A 25,035-nucleotide genomic window follows, 5' to 3' on the forward strand; every position below is an offset into this window, starting at 1 on the left:
TGGCAGTCAGGCTACCTCTGGCGAGCACATGGAGGGCTGTGCGGCCCCCCAAAGAAATGCCACCCCACACCATGACTGACCCACCGCCAAACCGGTCATGCTGGAGGATGTTGCAGGCAGCAGAACATTCTCCACGGCGTCTCCAGACTGTCACGTCTGTCACATGTGCTCAGTGTGAACCTGCTTTCATCAGTGAAGAGCACAGGGCGACAGGGGCGAATTTGCCAATCTTGGTGTTCTCTGGCAAATGCCAAACGTCCTGCACGGTGTTGGGCTGTAAGCACAACCCCCACCTGTGGACGTCGGGCCCTCATACCACCCTCATGGAGTCTGTTTCTGACCGTTTGAGCAGACACATGCAAATTTGTGGCCTGCTGGAGGTCATTTTGCAGGGCTCTGGCAGTGATCCTCCTGCTCCTCCTTGCACAAAGGCGGAGGTAGCGGTCCTGCTGCTGGGTTGTTGCCCTCCTACGGCCTCCTCCACATCTCCTGATGTACTGGCCTGTCTCCTGGTATCGCCTTCATGCTCTGGACACTACGCTGACAGACACAGCAAACCTTCTTGCCACAGCTCGCATTGATGTGCCATCCTGGATGAGCTGCACTACCTAAGGCACTTGTGTAGGTTGTAAGACTCTGTCTCATGCTACCACTAGAGTGAAAGCACCGCCAGCATTCAAAAGTGACCAAAACATCAGCCAGGAAGCATAGGAACTGAGAAGTGGTCTGTAGTCACCACCTGCAGAACCACTCCTTTATTGGGGGTGTCTTGCTATAATTGCCTATAATTTCCATCTGTTCTCTATTCCATTTGCACAACAGCATGTGAAATGTATTGTCAATCTGTGTTGCTTCCTAAGTGGACAGTTTGATTTCACAGAAGTGTGATTGACTTGGAGTTACATTGTGTTGTTTAAGTGTTCCCTTTATTTTTTTGAGCAGTGCAGCAGTAGCTCTTCGGCTGCATCAGATTCACAACTGTCATTGTCCATGCTAGCTAAGCTAACAACAAATGTAGAATTACTGATGCTAGCATTGGATGTGCTCGTGGAAGCAGAACAACTTGTGTCGTCAACAGGTGCAGGTGTAGTACTGCTGGTAGTAGAGCTGGTATCTGTCTCTATGGACGCGGGCCTTACTTTTTCTAACCATTCGTCCATTTTCGAGCAAACGGAATGAGCAACAGCTACGTTTGGCCACATACGGACCATTATTGGAAGCGAGAGAGTAACGGTTAATGTGATTGGATGTTAATGATTTGATTTGGCTACCTGTATTTGACATTGTGTTGTTAAACTAGATGGTTTCATTTTATTTTTGTCAGTGAAACGAGGATACTCAGGCGAGAAAAAACTCGCCCAAATGTATAGCCCAGTTGAAAAATATAAATGGACTGTATATATAAAAATATAGATATTAAAATATATATTATATATATTTTAAAATATGAATCCCATTTTTATTTGGCGTACCCAGTTTGGGAATACCTGCTCTAAGCACATCTGGATTTACGTATACACTGCTGATCAAGATTTTAGTTTCACCTTCTATGATGATGGTGGACCTGATACGTTACAGTATTGTACAGAACAGTGCTGCTCTCTGGTGGTGACTGGTGTTGGTGATGAGAGGTTGGTGTTGCATTGACACAACTTCCCACAGTGCACCACGGGATAACAGCGGCGGTTTTTGGATTAGAGGCGGGACTGAGGGAAGTTAACGAACGTTGCTGCTCAGGGACAGTTTGCACTGACAACTTGTTTACATAATGTAATTTAGGTTTAATATTGTCATATCACATTTATTGGTAAGGAATGAAGACAAAAAAAATTAAGTCTACCAAATGTGGAAGCATCAGGAGGAAAGGTAGCTAGCTACGAACAACGTCAATCTCATTAGCTAGCTAACGTGAAACTGCTGGCTGTGTGTGGTGACTGGTGAAAAATTTAGATTCTCATTTGAAGCTGCTTGCTGCTAACTAGTTAGTTGCATGCTAATGACATCGATATAGTGAAAACTTGCAACCTCAATTGATGGACCTAGTAGCTAAGACCATTTCTGTCGCTTGTTTGTTGTTGTTGCTAGCTAGCTTGTTGTTGCTAGCTAGCGCTGGTCCAGCGAACAACAACAGAACGTTACCTGCACTGACTTTGTTTATTAACGTTAACTGGCCCCATATACTTTTGTAACGCGCCAGAGTCAATATGTTTCACGGGTGCTAAATTTCTCTTCGCGGTAGGAGCAGGGTGTAATTTCTCCAAAATACGAAATAAACTACTTTTTACCGCCTTGTGTCCAGGCGCATGCCTTGTAATTGCAGATCCGACTCATGCACGTTGACCTGAGCTAGTACTTTTTTTATATGAGCTAGTACTTTTTTTTATAACTAACGTTAGTAAGTAGAAATGTATTTTACCCTGTAAGTAACATCATGTATGGTACATTGACATTTTGCAGTCCCCAGTGATGTGTCCCCAACCACAAGCCTCCCTCCACTGGTTGAGGGTCAGCTGCGATGCTTTCTACGAGTGACAGTAAGCAGAGTTTTATGGACAGTCCCCAAGCCTTCCCCGACAACTTTTATCAGATTGCGCTGGTGGGGAGAGTCTTCCAATGGGACCCACTTCAGACCACGGGATGGGTCACAAACGACACAGAAGACTGTGAAGTCCACCGCTCGCTTTCCCATCCGATGTGGACCGAAGCAGTTCACATCCTACTTAACAGGTAACTATTGGATGCATGGTATGCCACATTGTGTGATCCAAGCTGTCTTCAGAATATTCAAATGACCTCCTGATGTTGTTGATTTTCCCTATATATGTTATCTGTATTACAGATATGGGCTCTCTGGTGTTGGAGGTGCTGACAAAGCCAGAACACCTGCCAATTGCTCGTGCTCAGGTTGCTGGGATTTCTTGTCTCTCTCTGTCACACTCCATCAGTGGGTTCTTCACCCTGGTGTCTCCAACATCTGAGAAGCTTGGAGAATTACAGGTAGGGTGGCTGCAACCCAATTGAAAATGTGTTATTTAATTCTGATAGATGCTTTGTGGCTTATCTTGCTTTCCCAGGCTCTCTGTTAAAAGACATCAGTGAATTGGATGAGTCTACATATAGATTGTTCTTGATTAACATTTTTTCCAGGTGTCGCTTGCTCTGGAGGCCCTGACTGAAACGTACGACAGCAGCTGCTCATTTCCCACCACAGACATGAGTATCGAAACGACTGTGTCTGCATTCAGGTCCACAGTGAAGCCAGCATCTCAACCAAACATTCTGGTGGTGCCCTCCTTGTCCAGACCACTCTCTGTCAACAGTGGGAAAGAGTCAGGGAGAAATACGCCAAGGTAGACAATCTACTAATGTCATATATCTACTGTCTGTTCAAGCAGCTTCTCTCTCATTTCAGTGATGCTTTCATGCTTTTGTAATATTTTCAGAGGGATAGACCATTTGTACTTCCAAAATGCCCAGATGGAAAAAAAGACTGACTTGGCACTTGAGAACCAAAAGCCAACATCAAGTAGATCTCAACATGGACAGGGAGCGGCAAATCCCACAGTGCAGGAATCAACTCACGGACAGACCACCAACGACATACTTTCAGGTTGTAGCCAACTACAGCATCATCATGTACATACTGTAAAGGGATCGTATACAGGGCATTTGGAAAGTATTCAGACCCCTTGACTTTTTCCCATATTTGTTACATTACAGCCTTATTTACATAAGTATTTAGACCCTTTACACATTACTTTGTTGAAGCACCTTTGGTAGTGATTACAGCTTCAAGTCTTCTTGGGTGTGATGCTACAAGCCTGGCACACCTGTATTTGGGTAGTTTCTCCCATTCTTCTCTGCAGATCCTCTCAAACTCTTTCAGATTAGATGTGGAGTGTCACTGCACAGCGATTTTCAGCTCTCTCCATAGATGTTAGATTGAGTTCAACTCCGGGCCCTGGCTGGACCACTCAAGGACATTGACACTTGTCCTGAAGCCACTCCTGTGTTGTCTTGGCTGTGTGCTTAGGGTCGTTGTTCTGTTGGAAGGTGAACCTTCGCCCCAGTCTGAAGTCCTGAGTGCTCTGGAGCAGTTTTTCATCAAGGGTCTCTCTGTACTTTGCTCCGTTAATCTTTCCCTCGATCCTGACTAGTCTCCCAGTCCCTGCCGCTGAAAAACATCCCCTCTGCATGATGCTTCCACCACGCTTCACCATAGGGATGGTGCCAGGTTTCCATCAGAAGTGATGCTTGGGATTCAGTGCGAAGAGTTCAATCTTGGTTTCATCAGAACAGAGAATCTTGTTTCTCATGGTCTGAGAGTCCTTTAGGTGCCTTTTGGCAAATTCCAAGCACGCTGTCATGTACCTTTTACTTCCGTCTGACCTGATTGGTGGAATGCTGCCGAGATGGCTGTCCTTCTGGATGATTCTCCCATCGCCACAGAAGAACTCTGGTGCTCTGTCAGAGAGACCATCGGGTTCTTGGTCACCTCCCTGGCCAAGGCCCTTCTCTCCCGATTGCTCAGTTTGGCCAGGCGGCAAGCTCTAAGAAGATTCTTGGTGATTCCAAACTTCTTCCATTTTAGAATGATGGGAGGGCGCTGTGTTCTTGGACATTCAATGCTGCAGACATTTTTTGGTACCCTTCTACATCTGCATTGCTTGCTGTTTGGGGTTTTGTGCTGAGTTTCTGTATAGCACTTTGTGACATCGGCTGATGTAAAAATGGCTTTATACATTTATTACATGTATACATATATTTGATTGATCTGTGCCTTGACACAATCCTGTCTCTGAGCTCTACGGACAATTCTTTCAACCTCATGGCTTGATTTTTGCTCTGACATGCACTGTCAACTGTGGGACCTTATATAGACTGGTGTGTGCCTTTCCAAATCATGTCCAATCAATTGAATTTACCACAGGTGGACTCCAATTAAGTTGTACAAACATCTCAACGATGATCAATGGAAACAGGTGGCACCTGAGCTGAATTTTTGAGTCTCATAGCACAGGGTCTGAATACTTATGTAAATAAGGTTTTTTGTTTTTAATACATTTGCAAAAAGGTCTAAACCTGTTTTTGCTTTGTCATTATGGGATGTTGTGTGTAGGTAGATCAGGATTTAATTTTTTTTAAATCAATTTTATTATAAGGCTGTTACGTAACCAAATGTGGAAAAGGGGAAGGGGTCTGAATACTTTCTGAATGCACTGAATGCGTACAATAGAGAAACTGTGTATCTTCTGCTAACATCCCTACTGTATCCTTTCCTGTTTTAGTTATTCTAGAGCGTGGAAGCAAGCTTAGAAATGCCATGGTGGTATCAGCTTTAAAGTCTGACATGGACTCTGAACTGGCTCTGAAAGACACTCCTCTACCTCTTCCAAAGGACAACATAGGAGCACCACCAATGTTAGTATTAAACTGAGTTCAGGGGGCGTATGTATCAAGCGTTTTAGAGTACGTAGGAGTGCTGATTTAAGATCCGTTTTGCCCTTTAAACCATAAGAAATAAGACTACATGGTTAGGGGGAATCTGATCCTACATCAGTGCACCTACTCTGAGATGCTTGATACATATGGCTCCAGTCCTTTTAAAAATCTCTCTCATTGACTTATGCGTGGCTTAGAGAACTTGTCTTGTTTTTGTTTCTCTAGGCCGTCCATTCCTCCCCGTGGGAGGCTACTGCAGAACATTCTGCATGCTGACTCCAGTCTCCTGCAGTCTCCCCACAGTCCCCCAGACTACCTCAGCCCAGACTGTACTGCTGCTGACACTGAGAACAGGGCAGTGGATCTGCTGCTGGGCAGGTAGCCTTGACCCCCATCTTAGCATATTAAGAAACAAACAAAACTGTGTCTTTACCTAGTAATTGGTACCAAGTTGATTAAATGTATCTGTATAAGTAACTTTGCAGTATAGTTCTATAAGTAACTGTGTGTCGTGTTCGCTCTCCTTTTGTTAGTTTGAACGGATCTGCTCTCCCTATCTGGGATGGAGAGGGCTCTCCTCCTGATTCTTTCCTCAGTGTGTATGGAGACAGTGAACTCAATGACCCACAGTATGACCAGAGCCTGCTAGAGAACCTCTTCTACAAAGCTCCTGTGAGTGTCAGCCACCAGTCAGCAACACCTGTCCTCTGTTTACCAAGGAAACAATGGGTTTCTGCACTCTTTTCTAGTCCTTAATAAAAAAAATGTTGTCAGTTATAGGTACGCAAGTTTGAAAAAGCAGGATAATGGAAAGATGGATACCTGCACTCTGTTTACCAATATTACCGTATATGTTTACATTTGCAATACTGTAGACTTTAGGGTCACTCTTTTACCTCTGTGTCCTTCAGATGTCTAACAGCAGTCCAAGTGATGATGACAAGGATGGTCCTTCTCCAAAGAAGAATCTCAAGAAGAGGGGTGATGATAAAGAGCTGAGGCACTCTGGTCCAAAGAAAAGTGGAGGGTCAGTTATACTCATTTCTGCTGTGGTCTCTACTAGTGTCTCTGTCTTTACTTTGTAAAGATATATTGAACATTTCAAAATTAATTTAAGTCATTGTACAGTAATGAACCTTCTGTGTCAGCCTGGACTCAGAAAATGTGCAGACTCCAGGGACTGGGGATATGCTTCCTGGGCTGTGTATGGACCAGCTCACTGTCCTAGGTGAGGTCCGGTTGGCCAGAGTAGTGATTCACTCCCTGACTGTGCCTGCCGACAGCACCACCACCATACCTAAGAAGACGTCTGGCAAAGGGAAACCTCCTCGACCCCTCTCCTCTAAGAAATGGTATGCACCATAATGAAACATGCCAATGGGCACATTTGTTTTGCATCGCTCGGTTCCCTTTAGGATGCAAAACTAACGCGCCCAATATTTCAAATGTTTGTCTCCCCTTTTGTTTGATTACCATTATAATACAGAATACCTATCTATGTCTGCTCCTGCTTCATGTCTGTCTCTCTTTTCATAGCTCCTATTTTGTGGAGTACCTGTTCCCCGTAGCTTCCAGCAGGCATGATCCTAGTCAGGCCCTGGCAGCAGAGGTGACACGAGTCTTCTCTAGTAAAGTTACAGGAGGTGGTAAGACTTTAACATTGTCAAAGATTGTGTCCTTTATGGCACCCTGTTTCCTATATAGTGCACTACTTTTCGTACCATTTGTGTTGTAGACACATTTCTTTAGCATTATCAGAGAGTTTGATATTTCAATTTGTATTGTGAATTATTAGGAATGATAACATGAAGGTTTTGTCAAAGATGTCTGTCTCACTCTGCATTGTAGTGGTGAACTTTCAGCAGCGCAATGTGTTTCCAGTCCACTTCAGTGGGTCAACTATTGAGCAGTGGTGGGGAACAGAACTCACATTTAACATCTACTTCAGAAACAGCTCCCAGAAGAAAGTATGTGGACACTTGTAGGACAACAAAAATCTACTTTCTTTTATGTTTTATTGTACAGTAACCAAGCCTCTGTGCTGCTTTACCCAAGTTATGTATTTATAGATAGTATATAGTTGGTATATTGCAACTGAATGGATGTGTTCTGTTTTGTTCTGCAGCCTGTAGCCATTGGCATGGCTGTGTTCCCCCTCCGCTGTCTACTGCAGAGGGAGCAGTTGAGTCAGACTATCATTCTGCCTGTCCAGAGTTTGCAGGGGACTGGTGAGAGCCAGGACATCGGCCCCCTCAAGGTGAGCCTGTCTGCCACTGTCCACCATTTTGTCTACATCCCAAATGGCACCCTATTCCCTTTATAGTGCTGTACTTTTGACCAGAGCCCAAAGGGAATATGGTTACATAGAAAAGATGGTACTATTTGGGACACAGCCGTTGTTACGTTTATCATATTTAGGTGGTTGTTGACATATTGAGTGAGCCTTGGTTTCTCAAATGACTGCCTAGCCTGGTCCACCAACTGCTTCTCAGATAGAGTTCAGTGTGTCAAATCGGAGGGCTTGTTGTCCGGACCTCTGGCAGTCTCTATGGGGGTGCCACAGGATTCAATTCTTGGGCCGACTCTTTTCTCTGTATACATCAATGATGTCGCTCTTCCTGCTGGTGATTCTCTGATCCACCTCTACGCAGACGATACCATTCTGTATACTTCTGGCCCTTCTTTGGACACTGTGTTAACTAACCTCCAGATGAGCTTCAATGCCATACAACTCTCCTTCCGTGGCGTCCAACTGCTCTTAAATGCAAGTAAAACTAAATGCATGCTCTTCAACCGATCGCTACTCTGGACGGTTCTGACTTAGAATATGTGGACATCGACAAATAGTAAAACTGACTATACTACCGATCCTTGACTTCGGCGATGTCATTTACATAATAGCCTCCAACACTCTACTCAGCAAATGGGATGCAGTCTATCACAGTGCGATCCATTTTGTCACCAAAGCCACATATACTACCCACCACTGCGACCTGTATGCTCTCGTTGGTTGGCCCTCGCTTCATATTTGTCGCCAAACCCACTGGCTCCAGGTAGTCTAAGTCTTTGCTAGGTAAAGCCCCGCCTTATCTCAGCTCACTGGTCACCATAGCAGCACCCACCCTTAGCACGTACTCCAGCAGGTATATTTCACTGGTCACCCCGAATGCCAATTCCTTCGTTTGCCGCCTTTCCTTCCAGTTCTCTGCTGCCAATGACTGGAACGAATTGCAAAAATCACTGAAGCTGGATACTCATATTTCCCTCACCAACTTTAAGCATCAGCTGTCAGAGCAGCTCACAGATCACGGCACCTGTACATAGCCCATCCAACTACCTCATCCCCATACTGTTTTTGATGTTGTTTATTTTGCTCCTTTGTACCCCAGTGTCTCTACTTGCACATTCATCTTCTGCACATCTATCATTCCAGTGTTTAATTGCTAAATTGTAATTATTTCTCCACTATGGCCTATTTATTGCCTTACCTCCCTTACCTCATTTGCACACACTTTAGACTTTTTTCCTATTGTGTTATTGACTGTTTGTTTGTTTATTCTATGAGTAACTCTGTGTTATTATTTGTGTCGCTTTGCTTTATCTTGCCCCGGTCGCAGTTGTAAATGAGAACTTGTTCTCAACTAGCCCACCTGGTTAATTAAAGGTTAAATAAAAATAAATACAACAATTATCTCAATCTCCCTCTTTGTTTCTCCAGGTGTCACTTGAACTGGCTGCAGACAACAAAGATTTCTCATCAGCCAATGGTCAAAGGTCAGCTGGAGCTAGTTACAGAGCCCCCTCCCATGCCCTGACCAGTCCCCAGAGAGAAGCTAGTCCCTCAAGGGACATGACAACCATTAGGCCTCAGCATCACAACACGAGAGGGGAGGATATCCCTCTATCTACTGTTAATAATAGATATTCCAGGACGGGAAAAATAACTGTGGCCCCTCAAGGTCAGTAAAGGAAGGGAACACGCTCAAATCATCCATGTGTGTAAACAATAAAAAGACTACTAGGAACAAAAATCAATCACATACAGTTGAAGTCGTAAGTTTACATACACTTAGGTTAGAGTCATTAAGACTCGTTTTTCAACCACTCCACAAATGTTTTGTTAACAAACTATAGTTTTGGCAAGTCGGTTAGGACATCTACTTTGTGCATGACACAAATAATTTTTCCAGCAATTGTTTACACACAGATGATTTAACTTATAAATTACTGTATCACAATTCCAGTGGATCAGATGTTTACTTACACTAAGTTGACTGTGCCTTTAAACAGCTGAGAAAATTCCTGAAAATGATGTCATGGCTTTAGAAGCTTCTGATAGGTTAATTGACACCATTTGAGTCATTTGGAGGCGTCGCTGTGGATGTATTTCAAGGCCTACCTTCAAACTCAGTGCCTCTTTGCTTGACATCATGGGAAAATCTAAATAAATCAGCCAAGACCCCAGGAAAAAAATTGTAGCCCTACGCAAGTTTGGTTCATCCTTGAAAGCAATTTCCAAACGCCTGAAGGTACCACATTCACCTGTACAAACAATAGTATGCGAGTATAAACACCATGGGACCACGCAGCCGTCATGCCCGTCAGGAAGGAGACACGTTCTGTCTCCTGGAAATGAATGTGCAAATCAATCCCAGAACAACAGCAAAGGACCTTGTGAAGATGCTGGAGGAAACCGGTACAAAAGTATCTATATCCACAGTAAAACAAGTCCTATATCGACATAACCTGAAAGGCCACTCAGCAAGGAAGAAGCCACTGCTCCATACCCGTCATAAAAAAGCCAGACTACCATTTGCAACTGCACATGGGACAAAGATTGTACTTTTTGGAAAAATGTCCTCTGCTCTGATGAAACAAAAATAGAACTGTTTGGCCATAATGACCATCATTGTGTTTGGAGGAAAAAGGGGGAGGCTTGAAAGCCGAAGAACACCATCCCAACCGTAAAGCAAAGGGGTGGGAGCATCATGTTGTGGCGGTGCTTTGCTGCAGGAGGGACTGGTGAACATCACAAAATAGATGGCGTCATGAGGAAGGAAAAAATCTCAAGACATCAGTCAGGAAGTTAAAGCTTAGTTGTAAATGGGTCTTCCAAATGGACAATGACCCCAAGCGTACTTCCAAAGTTGTGGCAAATGGCTTAAGGACAACAAAGTCAAGGTATTAGAGTGGCCATCACAAAGCCCTAACCTCAATCCCATTGAAAATTTGTGGCCAGAACTGAAAAAGTGTGTGCGAGCAAGGAGGCCTACAAACCTGATTCAGTTACACCAGCTCTGTCAGGAGAAATGGGCCAAAATTCACCCAACTTATTTTGGGAAGGTTGTGGAAGGCTTCCCTAAACACTTGACCCAAGTTAAAAGATTTAAAGGCAACGATCCCAAATACTGAGTGTATGTAAACTTCTGCCTCACTGGGAATGTGATGAAATAAATAATAGCTGAAATAAATAATTCTCTCTACAATTCTGACATTTCACATTCTTAAAATAAAGTTGTGATCCTAACTGACATAAGATGGGGCTTTTTTACTAGGATTACATGTCAGGAATTGTGAAAAACTGAGTTTAAATGTATTTGGCTAAGGTGTATGTAAACTTCCGACTTCAACAGTAAATGGTTTTTCTTATGGCCCCAGAAGGTCCCTCACCTCTCACCAGCCTCCAGACATCTCATGACAGACCTCAGGCCCATCAGGTGGTGGAGGAGGACAGTGGGGTTCTGCTGCATGCTTTGCTCATGGTGCCTAATGGAAAGGACTTTAGCTGTGGACCCATGCAGCCTCCTAATGTCTACTTGAACTGTAAGCTCTTTGGCCAGGATGAGACGTCCAGATCAGTGATCAGCTGGGGCCAGGCAAACCCCTCGTTCAACTTTGTACAGGTAACTAACTGATGGAACAGATTCATTTTATACCCAGTCAGCGTGATGCTGCTGAAGGCAGATGAGGCTGGTAGGATGAGCTATAGGAGGACGGGCTTATTGTGGTGGCTGGAGTGGTTTAAATGGAACAGAGTCAAACGTATTTTCCATATGTTTGATACCGTTCCATTGATTCCATTCCAGCCATTACAATTAGCCCGTCCTCCTACCAGCCTCCACTGGCTAAGGGTATTCATATCATAGGTGATGAAAACCCCTCCCAAATGGGCCCTCAGCCTAGTCAAAAGTAGTGAACTATAAAAGGAATAGGGTGTCTTTATGATGTGATTCTGTCTGCCTGGTAGATGTGAGTTTAAATACTCTGTTTCTCAGGTGGCTCCTGTGGCCTTGACCTCAAGGCTGCTAGAGAGGATGAGGAACAATGTGATGGTGATTGAGGTTTGGCAGAGAGCAGGAAGCTTAGGGCAGGATCGGCTCAGAGGGCTGGTCAAACTACCCCTCCACCAGTTCTACATGTCCTTCAGGTGAGGGAAAGGTTTGAAATACATTATCTTGTTATAACTCAACCTTTGTACTGTATATAAATGAGTCCTATAACACCTGTTATTATGGAAACAGCTACTCAATACACTGTATTTTTGTTTGATTGATTCTTCTTTTGTTTTTCAGAGATCCCAAGATTTCCCACCTTCTGCTTCAGGCTCAGTACCCAGTGTTAGGGGTGGACAGCTACATGCCAGTCATCGATGTGTTTTCAGGCATTATTAAGGGCAACCTCCGGGTGCTTCTAGCCATGGGTCTATCTGTCCAAATAGTATCTCTGCAGCATATGAGGGATGAAGAACTTGGCTCTGTGTCTCATCTCCCAAGACCAGCCCATTTGCTGGATCACCAACCACACAAGGAACAAAATTTTATTAGCTATTCATTTTTTTCTGTCTTTAAAATGTTTTTAATGCAAGTTGTTTCAGGATTTTGCTGCTCAATGTTATTCATACAAGTCCAGGATTTCCGGGTAAATTCAATTCCAGCGGTCCTTGTAACAGTATTATCCTTGTTATCCTCCAGGTGAAGCCGTCTCCCGAGGAGACTATGAGAGAGCACTTGTTTGTGGTGAGAGTGGAGAGAGTGAAGGGGCTGACACCACTACAGTCTACAGTCTGGGGGGAGGCTGACTGTTATGTCCAGTACACCTTCCCTACTCAGGAGGAGCCTCCTGCTCAAAGTCTGGACCCAAATCTGTTAAACTGCAGTAAGCAAATAGCTCATGTTTAAGTTTCTTGTCTTTGGCTGCATCCAACCATATACCCTTTATGGTGCAGTGCATTTGACAAGGGCCCTTTGTCTCAGTGTTGTAACAGTTAGCACTGCACTAATATTTTTCTTGTTCTAACCTTGAATACATATTTATCACGTTTGACATGAGGGTTTGAGGTCTGTTGTCTGTTTATCCTCTGCTAATGTACTGTCCATTTCTCTCCTCTCTAGGTGTGAATCTGAGGCAGTTCCATACCACCACTACCCTGTGTGTTCCTGACCCAGTGTTTGGCCACAGTGAGAGTCACGTGCTGCTGGCTCCTGTAGAAGTCCCAGTCCAGAGACTGCTACTCAGCTCTTTCTCCAGCCAGGGCCTGGCCAATGGAGGAGGCATCCCGTTTGAAGTGTGGTGCAGGTCAGTCTGTGAGCCCTGGTCAAAAGTAGTGCGCTATATAGGGAATTAAATGCCATTTGGGACAGAACCTGTTATGTCTCTCCTGACCACTTGAGGCCAGTATACCCGACGCAACGTTGTTTTAGCCTTGTCCCAGATCTGTTTGTGCTCTTGTCAACTCCATTGCTGTCATTGTCAAGCCATGTTTGGTGTCAAGTTGACATGATAGCACAAACAGATTGGCACTCAAGCTTCCATAGTTTTTTTTAGACTGGTGGTTTAATGGAATTTATTTGACCCACCTTTGCAGGTACTATTACCCAAATGTCCGGGACCAGTTGGTGGCTAAAGGGATGCTGCCCCTGTCCAAGCTGTGCGCCATGGTGACCATGCAGAGACAACAGCCCACTGAAGCCCAGGTCTTCTCCCTTCCGCTGATGCCCAGGACTGACAGCCCTGCTGGACACCAACCTCAGCCCTCAGGTAACACGCACAGGCAATGCTGTACTGTACTTACAAAACCTGAAATCAAGACACTTTCCTTACATACATACAGTATTTGATCAGTTAACTTTGTTGTATGTACTCTCCAAGGATTGCTTGATGTGTTTGTTCATTACAAACAACGTCCGTTGATATCTGATGTAAGGAGTGGGGGGGCTGCCTCTCGGGTGGTGACCATGGTGGTTCAGGTGCACAGGGCAGCAGGACTACAGGCAGCAGCAAGGTACTGCCATCTCTCACTCTATTCCAATCATTGGAATGTTCTGCATGTTTTATTTATTTAACCTATTTTAACAGGGATGACCTAGGTCTCTTTTCCAAGTACGCCCTGTATAATATTAATATATCACACACATTTAAAATACAAAAACTAAGTTATGGTAAGCACAATTAAAACTTCCCAAATCACCCAGAATATGCTTACATTCTTCCACAAATAAGTCCACAATCAATACTTTAAATTGCCCGAAAGGAACCAGAACATCAAGATGAAATATATTTTGAATTTTGTTACAGAAATACGGTGCATTAAAACTAAAAGCAGATTTACCTAGCTCGGTGGAGACCATAGGAACCTCAAGTTAACCAATCCTGTGAACGTGTTAGGCAACTCAAGTGTCTATACTTCAACAGCAAAGTTAGATAAGACAGAAGTTTATGAAGTAGGGCCTTGTTAACAAAAAAGGACTAATGTAGAGATTTACGGGTCTTTAGCAAAGTCCAGCTACCATTTGATACAGGATACAGTGATGAGTATCAAAACTGTCACCTGTAACAAAATGAAGGGCACTATGGTAGATGGCATTCAAGGTTTAAGAGTAGTAGAATCTGCACTTTGATAAATATTCACTGCATTTCAATTGGTTCAATCAAACCAAAGCCCTTTTTATGTCATCGGTTGTCACAAAGTGCTTTACAGTAACACGGCCTAGTGCTTTACAATAAATGTGCATTTAAACTCCATTTGTTTCTAACAAACATACACTCCCACAGGGCTTTGTCAGAGCAAGATGAAACGTTTCAGTACTATGCTGATGTTGGGGTGAATGTGTACGTTACTGCCCATCTCTCCTTCCTGCCTGAGAGTGAGAGACGCAGTACCCGTGTGGCCGCCAGGACCTTCTGCCCAGAGTTTGACCACCACACTGAGTTCCCCTGTGAGCTGCAGGTGATGGAACTCACATGATGTAGATGAATGCCTGTGTTGTCACAAGTTTTCCTATGGGACAATAAAACAAGAATTTAATTAATTAATTGGTTCATACAGGTCCAGAGGAGCTCTGGGGAGACCTGCAGCCTGGCTGAGCTCCTGCAGGAGGCCACAGCTGTCTTCACTGTCTGGAATAGAGACAGTCGCATGGGTGAGGAAGCAGCTGCAATGGGATTTAGTCATACAATCAGAATACTGTGTTTATTTGGTATTTATTGGTATTTATTGGGTGCAATTGTAAACAAAAGCCATATCAGACATTTAATATATCCAATTGACAATCATGGGTTCACTGTAGCTCAAGTACTCGATCCTACAAGTTGTGTTTTAACGTCAATTGTTACAAGGAAATATTATTATACAATTAAATTTCACAGTTTGCTCATCTTCCTAATGTAACAATGATGGAAACTTGATCCAGTGGGATTTATGTATTTATGCATTTTGTGTGTTTTATTACTGCAGTGATGGTCAGCCCGAGATCAAAGAATACTCTGTTGGGTACAGTGAGAATTCAGCTGGCTGATCTCATCCATAAAAGAACAGGTTCAGTATGCTGTGTAATACACTCAGTCAGTGCTGTTATAAGGTCAGTGGGTCAGTCTTTACCAACCAACAGACTGCTAATGTGTTGTAAATTCCCAGGGATCAGTGGGTGGTTTGGAGTGTCTCTGCCGAAGGACCTGACCTCATCTCCCAGACATCACATATTCGTGGGCGGCCTGGACATCTCCATCAACTTTGCACACCATGCAGATAGAGAGAGGGTCATCACTGCCGCCCAGGGCCTGGGCTGGGAAGTGGGGAGGGAGGAGGAGGAAGAGGAGCTACCCAATGAGGGAGATATGTGGGCTGAGACTCCAAGAACGGTGTCCCTGACCATGTCCATGCCCAGAGCTTGGCTGCCTGTCCACTGTCTCCTCCTGCCTGGACACAGCGAGCTGCAGCGCTCCACCTACTGCTACTTTAGATATAAACTCTACGACGGAGAGGCCTTCTGCTCCCAGCTCAGACACCCTGGCCTGTCTGTGGAGGAGGGAGGTGGAGGGGAAGAGGGCCTGGCCACGGTGGCCTTCAGAGGAAGCAGGACTGTGGAGCTGAGGAGCAGCCAGCCCCTGCTGTGGTACCTCCGGGAGGAGAAGCTTGAGATTCAGATGTGGGTGGCCTTTGGGAAGGACAGGAGACCTAGGCCTCATGACATGGACCGGCTGGTGGGCTCAGCCTTCGTGGACCTCTCCTCCCTGGCCAAGATGGCAAGGCACAAGCTGAATCTCAGTGGTACGTAATACGAATAATACATTTAGTAAAAAAATAAGACATTTTATTTGCTCCTTTCAAGATACTAAATAGCACAGTACTGATATAACTAACAGTCAATGACGACCTCAAACTAATCGTTGACTAACTAGCCTTTGTAAATGCTATGTTGTAATATGTTACATAAGGGTCATCAGTAACACACCAGTGTTTTGTTTGTGTAGGTGTGTACCCCCTGTTCAGGCGCTCCGCCCCAGATCTGAGTGGAGCTGCCCTGAGGGTCCACATCACCCTGACCCCTGGATCCCTCCCAGAGGCGCACACACCTGGAGGAGGGGACAGCCAGGACCAGGAGAACTGTGACAGCCAGGGAGAGGAGGAGGAGGGAGGGCAGGGAGTCCCCTCATCCACAGCAGCTGTGTCCAGACAGTCTGGAACACCCAGCAGACACCAGACCAAGTCCTCAGTGAGTGTAGAGCCTTCACAGCCCTTCAAGGTCAGCATGGAGGACACGTTCACTGTCACCATCACTGTGGACAGGGCCATGCACCTCAGTCTTAAAGGTACACAGATTGCCTCCCAAATTGCATCCTATTTAGTGCACTACTTTTGACCATTGCCCATAGGGAATAGGGTGCCATTTGTGACACATCCTTCCAGTAGGGTCATCCATTTTGATTGTGTCCTTTAACACTTTGTTGATGAGTCTGATGGTTGTGTTGCGTCTCCTTGGCAGGCTGTCCTCTAGCTGAGCGTAGTGGAGTGCTGCCTAGTTGTTGGGTGTCCTACGTCACGACTGACTCTGCTGAACCAGTCACCACAGCTCTCATAGCAGACAGTCACTGCCCCGTCTGGGACCACCAGCAGGAGTGCAGGTAGACTACCTGTGTACCATCTATAGCTTACTTCAGGTTTAGACAACTCAGGGGTTAAAGTTATCCGTCACTGAGACAGATTTACATCATATGGATTATTTTTATTTAATTTTTCATATTGAAAATGACTGGAATTGGTCAAACTCAGTTTAATACATTTATAAAATCATCCTCTTTCCCTTAAAACATGATGGTCATTACTTTTTGGTATGAAAGGGGATACAATACAAATCACTTATCGCAGGAATTTAGCTGATGTCCTTCATTACGATATGTAGACTATACTAGAGATTGGAGATAAAATTAAGGTTTATTTTGAAAAAACTGGTGCACATTAATGTTAACGTATTGTTCTATTTATCATTATTGAATCAATTCAGGCAATTTATCGCAATATGGATTTTTTGGCGGGAGATATCTCTAGTCATGGTATATATTTTAGTTTTAACCCCTGCAACACATACTGTTTATGTAATATTCAGGTTTAATGGGCCCAAAGATGTAAAAGTTTTGAATCCATATTAAGGATTGTTTGGATGATTATGAACAAATGTGCTGTTGATATGATTGGAACATGCCTAGTTTAGAATGCCCTCTGTCAGACCGTGTCACGCTGAACTAATATACTGTTTGATAATCACAGGCTGTCAAAGCAACTTCTTCTGGATCCACAACAGTCCCTGGTGTTCAAAGTCTGGCACAAAGGAGGTACAGTACAGCAATGTAGTAATACTCTAGCTATCAACCAACAATTCTTCAAGGGGATCAAGTTAGTGTTGTTTTAATGTTTAATGCACTTCATTAGTCCTGTGTCTTGTCTTGTTAGATGTGGAGCGGGTGATTGGGTTTGCCTCAGTGGACCTGTCCCCTCTCCTGTCAGGCTTCCAGTCAGTGTGTGGCTGGTACAACATCACTGACTTCAATGGCCAGTGCCAGGGCCAGCTCAAAGTGTCTGTCTCCCCACTTAAGGGAGTCCAGGAGCTGCGGGGTCAGAGACAGGCTGTGTGTGACGGCAACAAAGACTCCTCAGTGAGTACAGCAGTGGCTTTCACTGTTAGTCTGTATTAAGTTCTTCCTAAAGCATCTTAGCATTTAGTAAGTAGGTAAGTAACCTTGTCTGAGCCAAAATGGCTCATAGCAGTCACAAAAGGATTTGAGTGCATCAGTGTTTTGTACTACCTGTATATCTTTGTGGGTTTAACGGCTGTGGTGCGTGTGTTTATTTGTCAGGCTTTGTTCCAGACCCTGCCCCTCTATTACCACACGACAGCCACATACAGCAGCTTCCCCTCCCACGTCAGCCGCTACACAGAGCAGAGGATCAACTCCACACCCCACCTTTCTGACAGGCTGCTGCCAGAAAGGTACTGTAGGGCTCGTCTCTAGCTCTGTCCCTCACAATTCTTTCTTTAACATGCAAGTAATCCATTTCAATGAGATGCAACAAAGTGTATGGTATCATACAAACCTACCCTAAATTCACTTTGGAGAACCACTTCAACAATTCGTAATGGTGTTACTTTTTTTTCCTTCCTGGTTTCCTCTCCTCCTGCTCTCCCCCTTTCTGCTCTCCCCTCCTCCCTGATGTCTCAGGTCCAGTGAAAGTGACCGGCATGATGAGCACATGGACAGGGTGCGTCTGTACCACCAGAGTCTTCAGGAGGGGGGAGGGGGCCACCCCACCAGTGCTGCTGCGGTGGACGCCCATCCCTCCAGCTCCGTTCTGTTCTCAGCACTCCGGTAAATGATTGGACATTAAGTCGGCATCCCAAATGACACCCTATTCCCTATGAAGTGCACTACTTTTGACCAGGGCCCATAGGGCGGGGCTGGACTGTTTACTGTATACCCACACAGAAAGTGTCACCGAAGTAACTTTTCAATAAGGAATGTGCTTGTTGTGTTTGTTCCAGGAAGAACCTAAGTGAGTTGGATGAAATCCAAAGGTACTTCAGCCATAAGCTGTCCACCCCTACCTTCCCCTCTCAAAGTGAGCAGGGCCAGCGCTCCAGACTGGACGAGCACCAGGTCTCAGACACAGACTCCTCCCAGCTCCTTCTCAAGTCCACCCGCCTGGTTGGGGAGGTTAACAACCTCATCAGTGGTGAGATGCTCTTCACCTGATTAGTGCCAAATGGCAGCCTATTCCCATAGGGCTCTGTTCAAAAGTATAGCACTATTTTATTTTATTTCTTTCACCTTTATTTAACCAGGTAGGCAAGTTGAGAACAAGTTCTCATTTACAATTGCAAGATAAATTGCAAGATAAAGCAAAGCAGTTTGACACATACAACGACACAGAGTTACACATGGAGTAAAACAAACATACAGTAGGAACAAGTCTATATACGATGTGAGCAAATGAGGTGAGATGAGGGAGGTAAAGGCAAAAAAGAGGCCATGGTGGCAAAGTAAATACAATATAGCAAGTAAAACACTGGAATGGTTGATTTGCAGTGGAAGAATGTGCAAAGTAGAAATAAAAATAATGGGGTGCAAAGGAGCAAAATAAATAAATAAATACAATAAATTCAGTAGGAAAAGGGGTAGTTGTTTGGGCTAAATTATAGGTGGGCTATGTACAGGTGCAGTAATCTGAGCTGCTCTGACAGCTGGTGCTTAAAGCTGGTGAGGAATATAAGTGTTTCCAGTTTCAGAGATTTGTGTTGTTTGTTCCAGTCATTGTCGTTCCAGGCAGCAGAGAACTGGAAGGAGAGGCGGCCAAAGAAAGAATTGGTTTTGGGGGTGACCAGAGAGATATACCTGCTGGAGCGCGTGCTACAGGTGGGTGATGCTATGGTGACCAGCGAGCTGAGATAAGGGGGGATCTTACCTAGCAGGGTCTTGTAGATTACATGGAGCCAGTGGGTTTGACGACGAGTATGAAGCGAGGGCCAGCCAACGAGAGCGTAGAGGTCGTAATGGTGGGTAGTATATGGGGCTTTGGTGACAAAACGGATTGCACTGTGATAGACTGCATCCAATTTGTTGAGTAGGGTATTGGAGGCTATTTTGTAAATGACATCGCCGAAGTCGAGGATTGGTAGGATGATCAGTTTTACAAGGGTATGTTTGGCAGCATGAGTGAAGGATGCTTTGTTGTGAAATAGGGAGAAGGAGAAATGGGGAAGGCTTGGGTGAGTTGCTGTGGGGGGTGCAGCGCTGTTGACCGGTGTAGGGGTAGCCAGGTGGAAAGCATGGCCAGCCGTAGAAAAATGCTTATTGAAATTCTCAATTATAGTGGATTTATCAGTGGTGACAGTGTTTCCTATCTTCATTGCAGTGGGCAGCTGGGAGGGGTGTTCTTATTCTCCATGGACTTTACAGTGTCCCAGAACATTTTTGTTCTCACTATATAGGGAATAGTATGAGATTTGGGGTGCATACCTATTCAAAGGGTAACCAAAATATGTTACTTCATGTCTACGTCTTGGATTGCCTTGTTAATTTATTATACTGTTATTAGTGTCAGGCCACTTAACACATCTCTTTCCTTTCTCCAGGTCTACAGGGACATCATCGCATGGAGACAATACCTTCTAGCCCCAAGAACAGCTCAACAACTCCCCCTGTTCCAGATGACCACCACCTGCCCGAAGGCTATGAAACATTCCCCCAGAGTGCTCCATGTTTCCATAAAGCATCAGGCTCCCCCCAGGAGGATTTGTCTCCTGTCCCTTCACCTGTACCATGTATGTATCAGGAACACAGTGATTCTCAGGCTGATGAAGAGGAGGAGGACAAGGCCCCTGCATCTGAAGATGATGAAGGAGGAGGTCCCAGAGAGGAGGAAGAGGATGGAGATTATGAGGAGACCGTGGTAGAGCCCAGGCCTCTGAATGAGTTTGCATCTCTAACAGACAGAACCAGCCCCTGGACCAGCCTGCTGTCAGACCCAGACCTAGCCTCTCTGGAGAGTCTGGAGACACCAGAGGAGCGCCAAGCCTTGGACTACTCCTACCACCCCAGCCTCACCCAACAGGAGGGGGAGAGGTCTGATCTGCAGACTGACACCCTGCAGGCTTGGAGGTCTAGTGAGGCCATAGGCAGCAGACTAGAGGAGAGGGAGCAACATGTTAACTCTGAATTCTCTCATGGACCAGACACAGATGAGGAGGAAGACACGGTGAGTGATGGTGAGAGGACACTCCAAACCTCTGACAATGAGGCAGCACTACATCAGGAGTCCATCACTGCTGCTCTACACGAACAGTCCTTATTGTGTAGTGGAGAGACTGCGAGCAGGGTTCCTGGTGACAGAGAAGCTCTGTCAGAGGTTGAGACCTCCGGGTTGTTGTACGACACAGCTGCTTTCTCAGAAGAGGACACAGAACATGTTGTCACATCTGACACATATCAGCCAGAAACGTTCCTACACAAAGAAGACAACAGGAAGTCTAAACAGTATCCTTGCATTGTCAGCGTTGGTTTCTTACCTCTTTGTTATTCTAACTGTTTAGCTGAAGCTGAGCTTTTAAATTTTTTTTTTACAGTTTTAACACGGACCCAAGAATAAATACAGTACCTGCATGCTTGGTTTTTCCTTGTTCCTTAACTGCCTTTTGTCCAGCTCTGACCCTGTGGAGATCCCTAATTTCTTCCTCTCATCTCACCACATGGAGGCTTCTATGAGAGCGCTACGCATAGCACCTGTCTTCCCCCTGGCCTCTTCTGACCCAGTAAGTACAGTACCAGCCCTGTCCCCTCTTTCTCTCTGCCTCAATCTACTTTTCTTCTGCTTCTGGGTTGAGCCTGAATATGCTATTATAACAGGTTTTTGCAAGTCTAGACATGAGTAACTGAGACACCGATCAACATTTAGAGTAGTAGCAAATTCCACTAAAATAATTGATTGTTGCATTACAAGCGATGGGTTACAGAATATTGAGTCATTCATTCTATCAAGCGCACGCTGCTGACTAATAAGGAAACTGTCTCTACAGTCTTGAAGTTGCCAAGTCATCATCTTCCAGTGCTAATATTCTGTCATACCAATGCCAAAGGAGGACATAGCTACTAATAGGTCACTATGTGCCATTCCTCGTCCAGCTTGGATGTCGGCGAGTAAAGGGGGCCAGTATAGGAGTCACACAGAGTGCACCAGTCTATTTTTGTGTGTGAATTTTACCCCTTTTTTCTCCCCAATTTCGATCTTGTCTCATTGCTGAACTCCCCAACAGGCTCGGGAGGCAAAGGTCGAGTCATGCATCCTCCAAAACATGACCCGCCAAACCGAGCTTCTTAACACCGGGCTGCTTAACCCGGAAGACAGCCGCGCCAATGTGTCAGAGGAAACACCGTTCAACTGACAACCAAGGTCAGCCTGCAGGCGCCCGGCCTGCCCCAAGAAGTTGAGAGCTAAAGCCCCTCCAGCCAAACCCTCCCCTAACCCAGATGACGCTGGGCCAATTGTGCACTGCCCTATGGGACTCTCGATCAAGGACGGTTGTGATACAGCCCGGGATCAAATCCGGGACAGTAGTGACGCCTCTAGCACTGTGATGCTGTGCCTTAGACCTCTGTGCCACTCGGGAGTCCAAGAGTGCACCAGTCTAGACCAGTCTAGCGACTGCGAGAACTGAGTCACTCTAGCGACTGCGAGAACTGAGTCACTCTAGCGACTGCGAGAACTGAGTCACTCTAGCGACTGCGAGAACTGAGTCACTCTAGCGACTGCGAGAACTGAGTCACTCTAGCGACTGCGAGAACTGAGTCACTCTAGCGACTGCGAGAACTGAGTCACTCTAGCGACTGCGAGAACTGAGTCACTCTAGCGACTGCGAGAACTGAGTCACTCTAGCGACTGCGAGAACTGAGTCACTCTAGCGACTGCGAGAACTGAGTCACTCTAGCGACTGCGAGAACTGAGTCACTCTAGCGACTGCGAGAACTGAGTCACTCTAGCGACTGCGAGAACTGAGTCACTCTAGCGACTGCGAGAACTGAGTCACTCTAGCGACTGCGAGAACTGCGTCACTCTAGCGACTGCGAGAACTGCGTCACTCTAGCGACTGCGAGAACTGAGCCAGTGCAGCAGCTAGTAGTATAAGAGGCCACCGCCTTCTTTAAAATATACTTCTACGGTGGGGTGCTTTTATCATGAGAGGAACTGTTTTTCCTGCCCTGAGGATTAGTCTTTAGCAGTGGGGTGATCTCTCTCAAATGGTTGCATTGCTATTGAGCTAAGGAGAAAATAACCGTTAAGCTCATCTCTAGAGAGAGGGAGAAACTCAGGGCGCTCCACATGCCATTGACTGAAATATCATAAAACAAGAACCCTGAGTGTCTTTCCGTCTCAGTGTTGTGTTGACCTTTAACTGTGGGGTCACTGGGCTGATATGTCTGTCTGTGTGGTAACACACTTGGCAGTCTGGTTATGGGAGATTTAGGCCTACTATTGGTGAGAAATCAACATTTCTTGTCTTTTATCATTAATAGCTCAGGAGTTGTTCTAATGAGAATAATCATTATGGTTTGGCTCATAACTTAACTTAAATAACTAAAGGGCAACTGTGGTGATAGGGAGGTATGCCTGCTTGTCCGGGCCCCTGCGTCAGACTGGCATGTATCCAGTTTCAAGAAGGGGGTGTGGAGGTGCAGTTGTTTATCACGCAGTGGGACTACAGAGTTCGCAGGACATGTCAGAGAACTGGTTCCAGCTAGTCACTCAATGCTAAAGGAAACTAGTTCCAGCTAGTCACTCTGTGCTAATATTAAAACAAACATCTGACCAGCCCTCTTAAGAGTAGAGTTCACCGTGATTGATCACATATTTGTACGTATTTGACCAATGTGGGGCTGGTTCTATTTGAAGGAGAAAGGACTGACTCATTAACACACAATGGTAGACATTTAGATCTTTGCGTTTTCACATGTTTTTTTATCTCACAGTATCTCCATTTAAAGCCTAATGATGCATTTTGTTTGCTTGCAAACTAGGAACAATAGGCCAGTTTCTATGCTAAACAATTGATTGAATCTCTTTTTTGCAGAAAAAGAGCTCTCTTAGACATGGGATTCTCTGTCGGCGCGTTCCTCGTCCCAGGCCCAATATACCACCGTCGTCCATGAAGAAAGAAGAGACCAAGAGAATAGCAAAGATATTTGCATCTCATTTTAAAGACTAACATTAGCACTTTCTCTAAATGCTATTTGATGTTGTGTCGTGCTGTATATACGGTTGGGTGTATGTTTTCTAAAGGTTTATGAATGACCACACATCTTGATTACATAAGTGGCAGCTCATGGACAGTGCTTTCTAATTATGTAAAGAATATGTACATTTCATTTAAGTAGTTTTTCTATTATTTTTATAAATTAAATGGTTTTGCCAGTGTAACTGATATTTTATTTATTTATTATTAGGTGTGTAACCATGATCACTGATGTGGGAGACTCCCATAGCCTTTTAAGGATTATTGTCACAGGGGAAAACATTTTTTCTAATAGTCAAAAGGGTGTTGACCCCCTTGTCCAGTAGTCCTTGTTTTTCCAACAAAGTGATGAACAGTTTGTTCTGAAAGTGACGTCACCTTTGTTTGTATTTCAGTAGCTGTCATGGTAAGTGGGCTGGTGTTAGGATATGTATGTAATAGTTGTATGTTCTATTCTCTGCGTCACCAGGCAGTCACACACAATTCAAGAGCCGCTTCTGTTCCTGAAACCAGAGACTGTAGGGACTTCTGACAGTGAAAACATGCACTAGCTCAGGCACACAGCCCCTCAGGGACATGTATGGATTGGCTCAGCGGATGGGTGCATGGGCGTTTTTATATATATAATTATGGAGTGTTACATAATTATTATAAAGTCTAAATTAGCTCTGTGCTATTTCAACAAGTCTTATTGCCTTGGCTCCCTGCTGAAATGAAATTCATTGGATGTAATACCTTTTGAGTTTAAGACGACTACTGTATCTTGCATATCGGCTGTTCATTGTAACTGAAAATTACCAATTACATAATAAATGATGTATCAAAGAGTGTTGCATTTTTGCGCAGATATAATTAAATGCGTGTTTTTTTAAGGTTCAACAGAACATTGACTGTTGTAAACTGAGGCTGACTGACATGTCTCATACTGTCTTGTACTCCCAAAAGGGAGAAATAGTTTATATGAACTTTCATCATGGTTTGAACATACATTTTTGGAGTATTTCTTTTTAATCAAAAAAAGCTAAATGCAGTTGAAAGT

The 25,035-nt window shown here is 44.8% G+C and overlaps 1 protein-coding gene across 4 annotated transcripts; it reads left to right on the forward strand.

The window, feature by feature from the left end:
* Nucleotides 1-1,677: 1,677 nt before the first annotated feature.
* Nucleotides 1,678-24,821, forward strand: c2cd3 (C2 domain containing 3 centriole elongation regulator). 4 transcript variants are annotated; one of them, XM_052467609.1, is made up of 36 exons: nucleotides 1,678-1,866; nucleotides 2,458-2,727; nucleotides 2,840-2,997; nucleotides 3,148-3,350; nucleotides 3,444-3,610; nucleotides 5,289-5,421; nucleotides 5,668-5,820; nucleotides 5,976-6,114; nucleotides 6,354-6,469; nucleotides 6,591-6,794; nucleotides 6,979-7,088; nucleotides 7,291-7,409; nucleotides 7,568-7,699; nucleotides 9,161-9,401; nucleotides 11,101-11,345; nucleotides 11,718-11,869; nucleotides 12,015-12,247; nucleotides 12,412-12,597; nucleotides 12,834-13,017; nucleotides 13,307-13,479; nucleotides 13,591-13,723; nucleotides 14,494-14,668; nucleotides 14,768-14,861; nucleotides 15,176-15,256; nucleotides 15,356-15,988; nucleotides 16,192-16,530; nucleotides 16,704-16,842; nucleotides 17,486-17,550; nucleotides 17,669-17,871; nucleotides 18,073-18,206; nucleotides 18,436-18,582; nucleotides 18,756-18,946; nucleotides 19,522-19,626; nucleotides 20,346-21,246; nucleotides 21,413-21,521; nucleotides 23,835-24,821. In XM_052467609.1, the coding sequence occupies exons 1-36, from the start codon at nucleotides 1,815-1,817 to the stop codon at nucleotides 23,967-23,969; spliced, it is 6,954 nt and encodes a 2,317-aa protein (XP_052323569.1). In that variant the 5' UTR covers nucleotides 1,678-1,814; the 3' UTR covers nucleotides 23,970-24,821. The 4 variants fall into 4 exon arrangements, with proteins under 4 accessions (XP_052323569.1, XP_052323570.1, XP_052323571.1 ...); XM_052467610.1 differs by having other exon boundaries at nucleotides 11,104-11,345; XM_052467611.1 differs by having other exon boundaries at nucleotides 6,979-7,085.
* The last annotated feature ends 214 nt before the right edge of the window (nucleotides 24,822-25,035 follow it).

The sequence above is a fragment of the Oncorhynchus keta genome, chromosome 18 (assembly GCF_023373465.1).
Source record: "Oncorhynchus keta strain PuntledgeMale-10-30-2019 chromosome 18, Oket_V2, whole genome shotgun sequence".
NCBI lineage: Eukaryota > Metazoa > Chordata > Actinopteri > Salmoniformes > Salmonidae > Oncorhynchus > Oncorhynchus keta.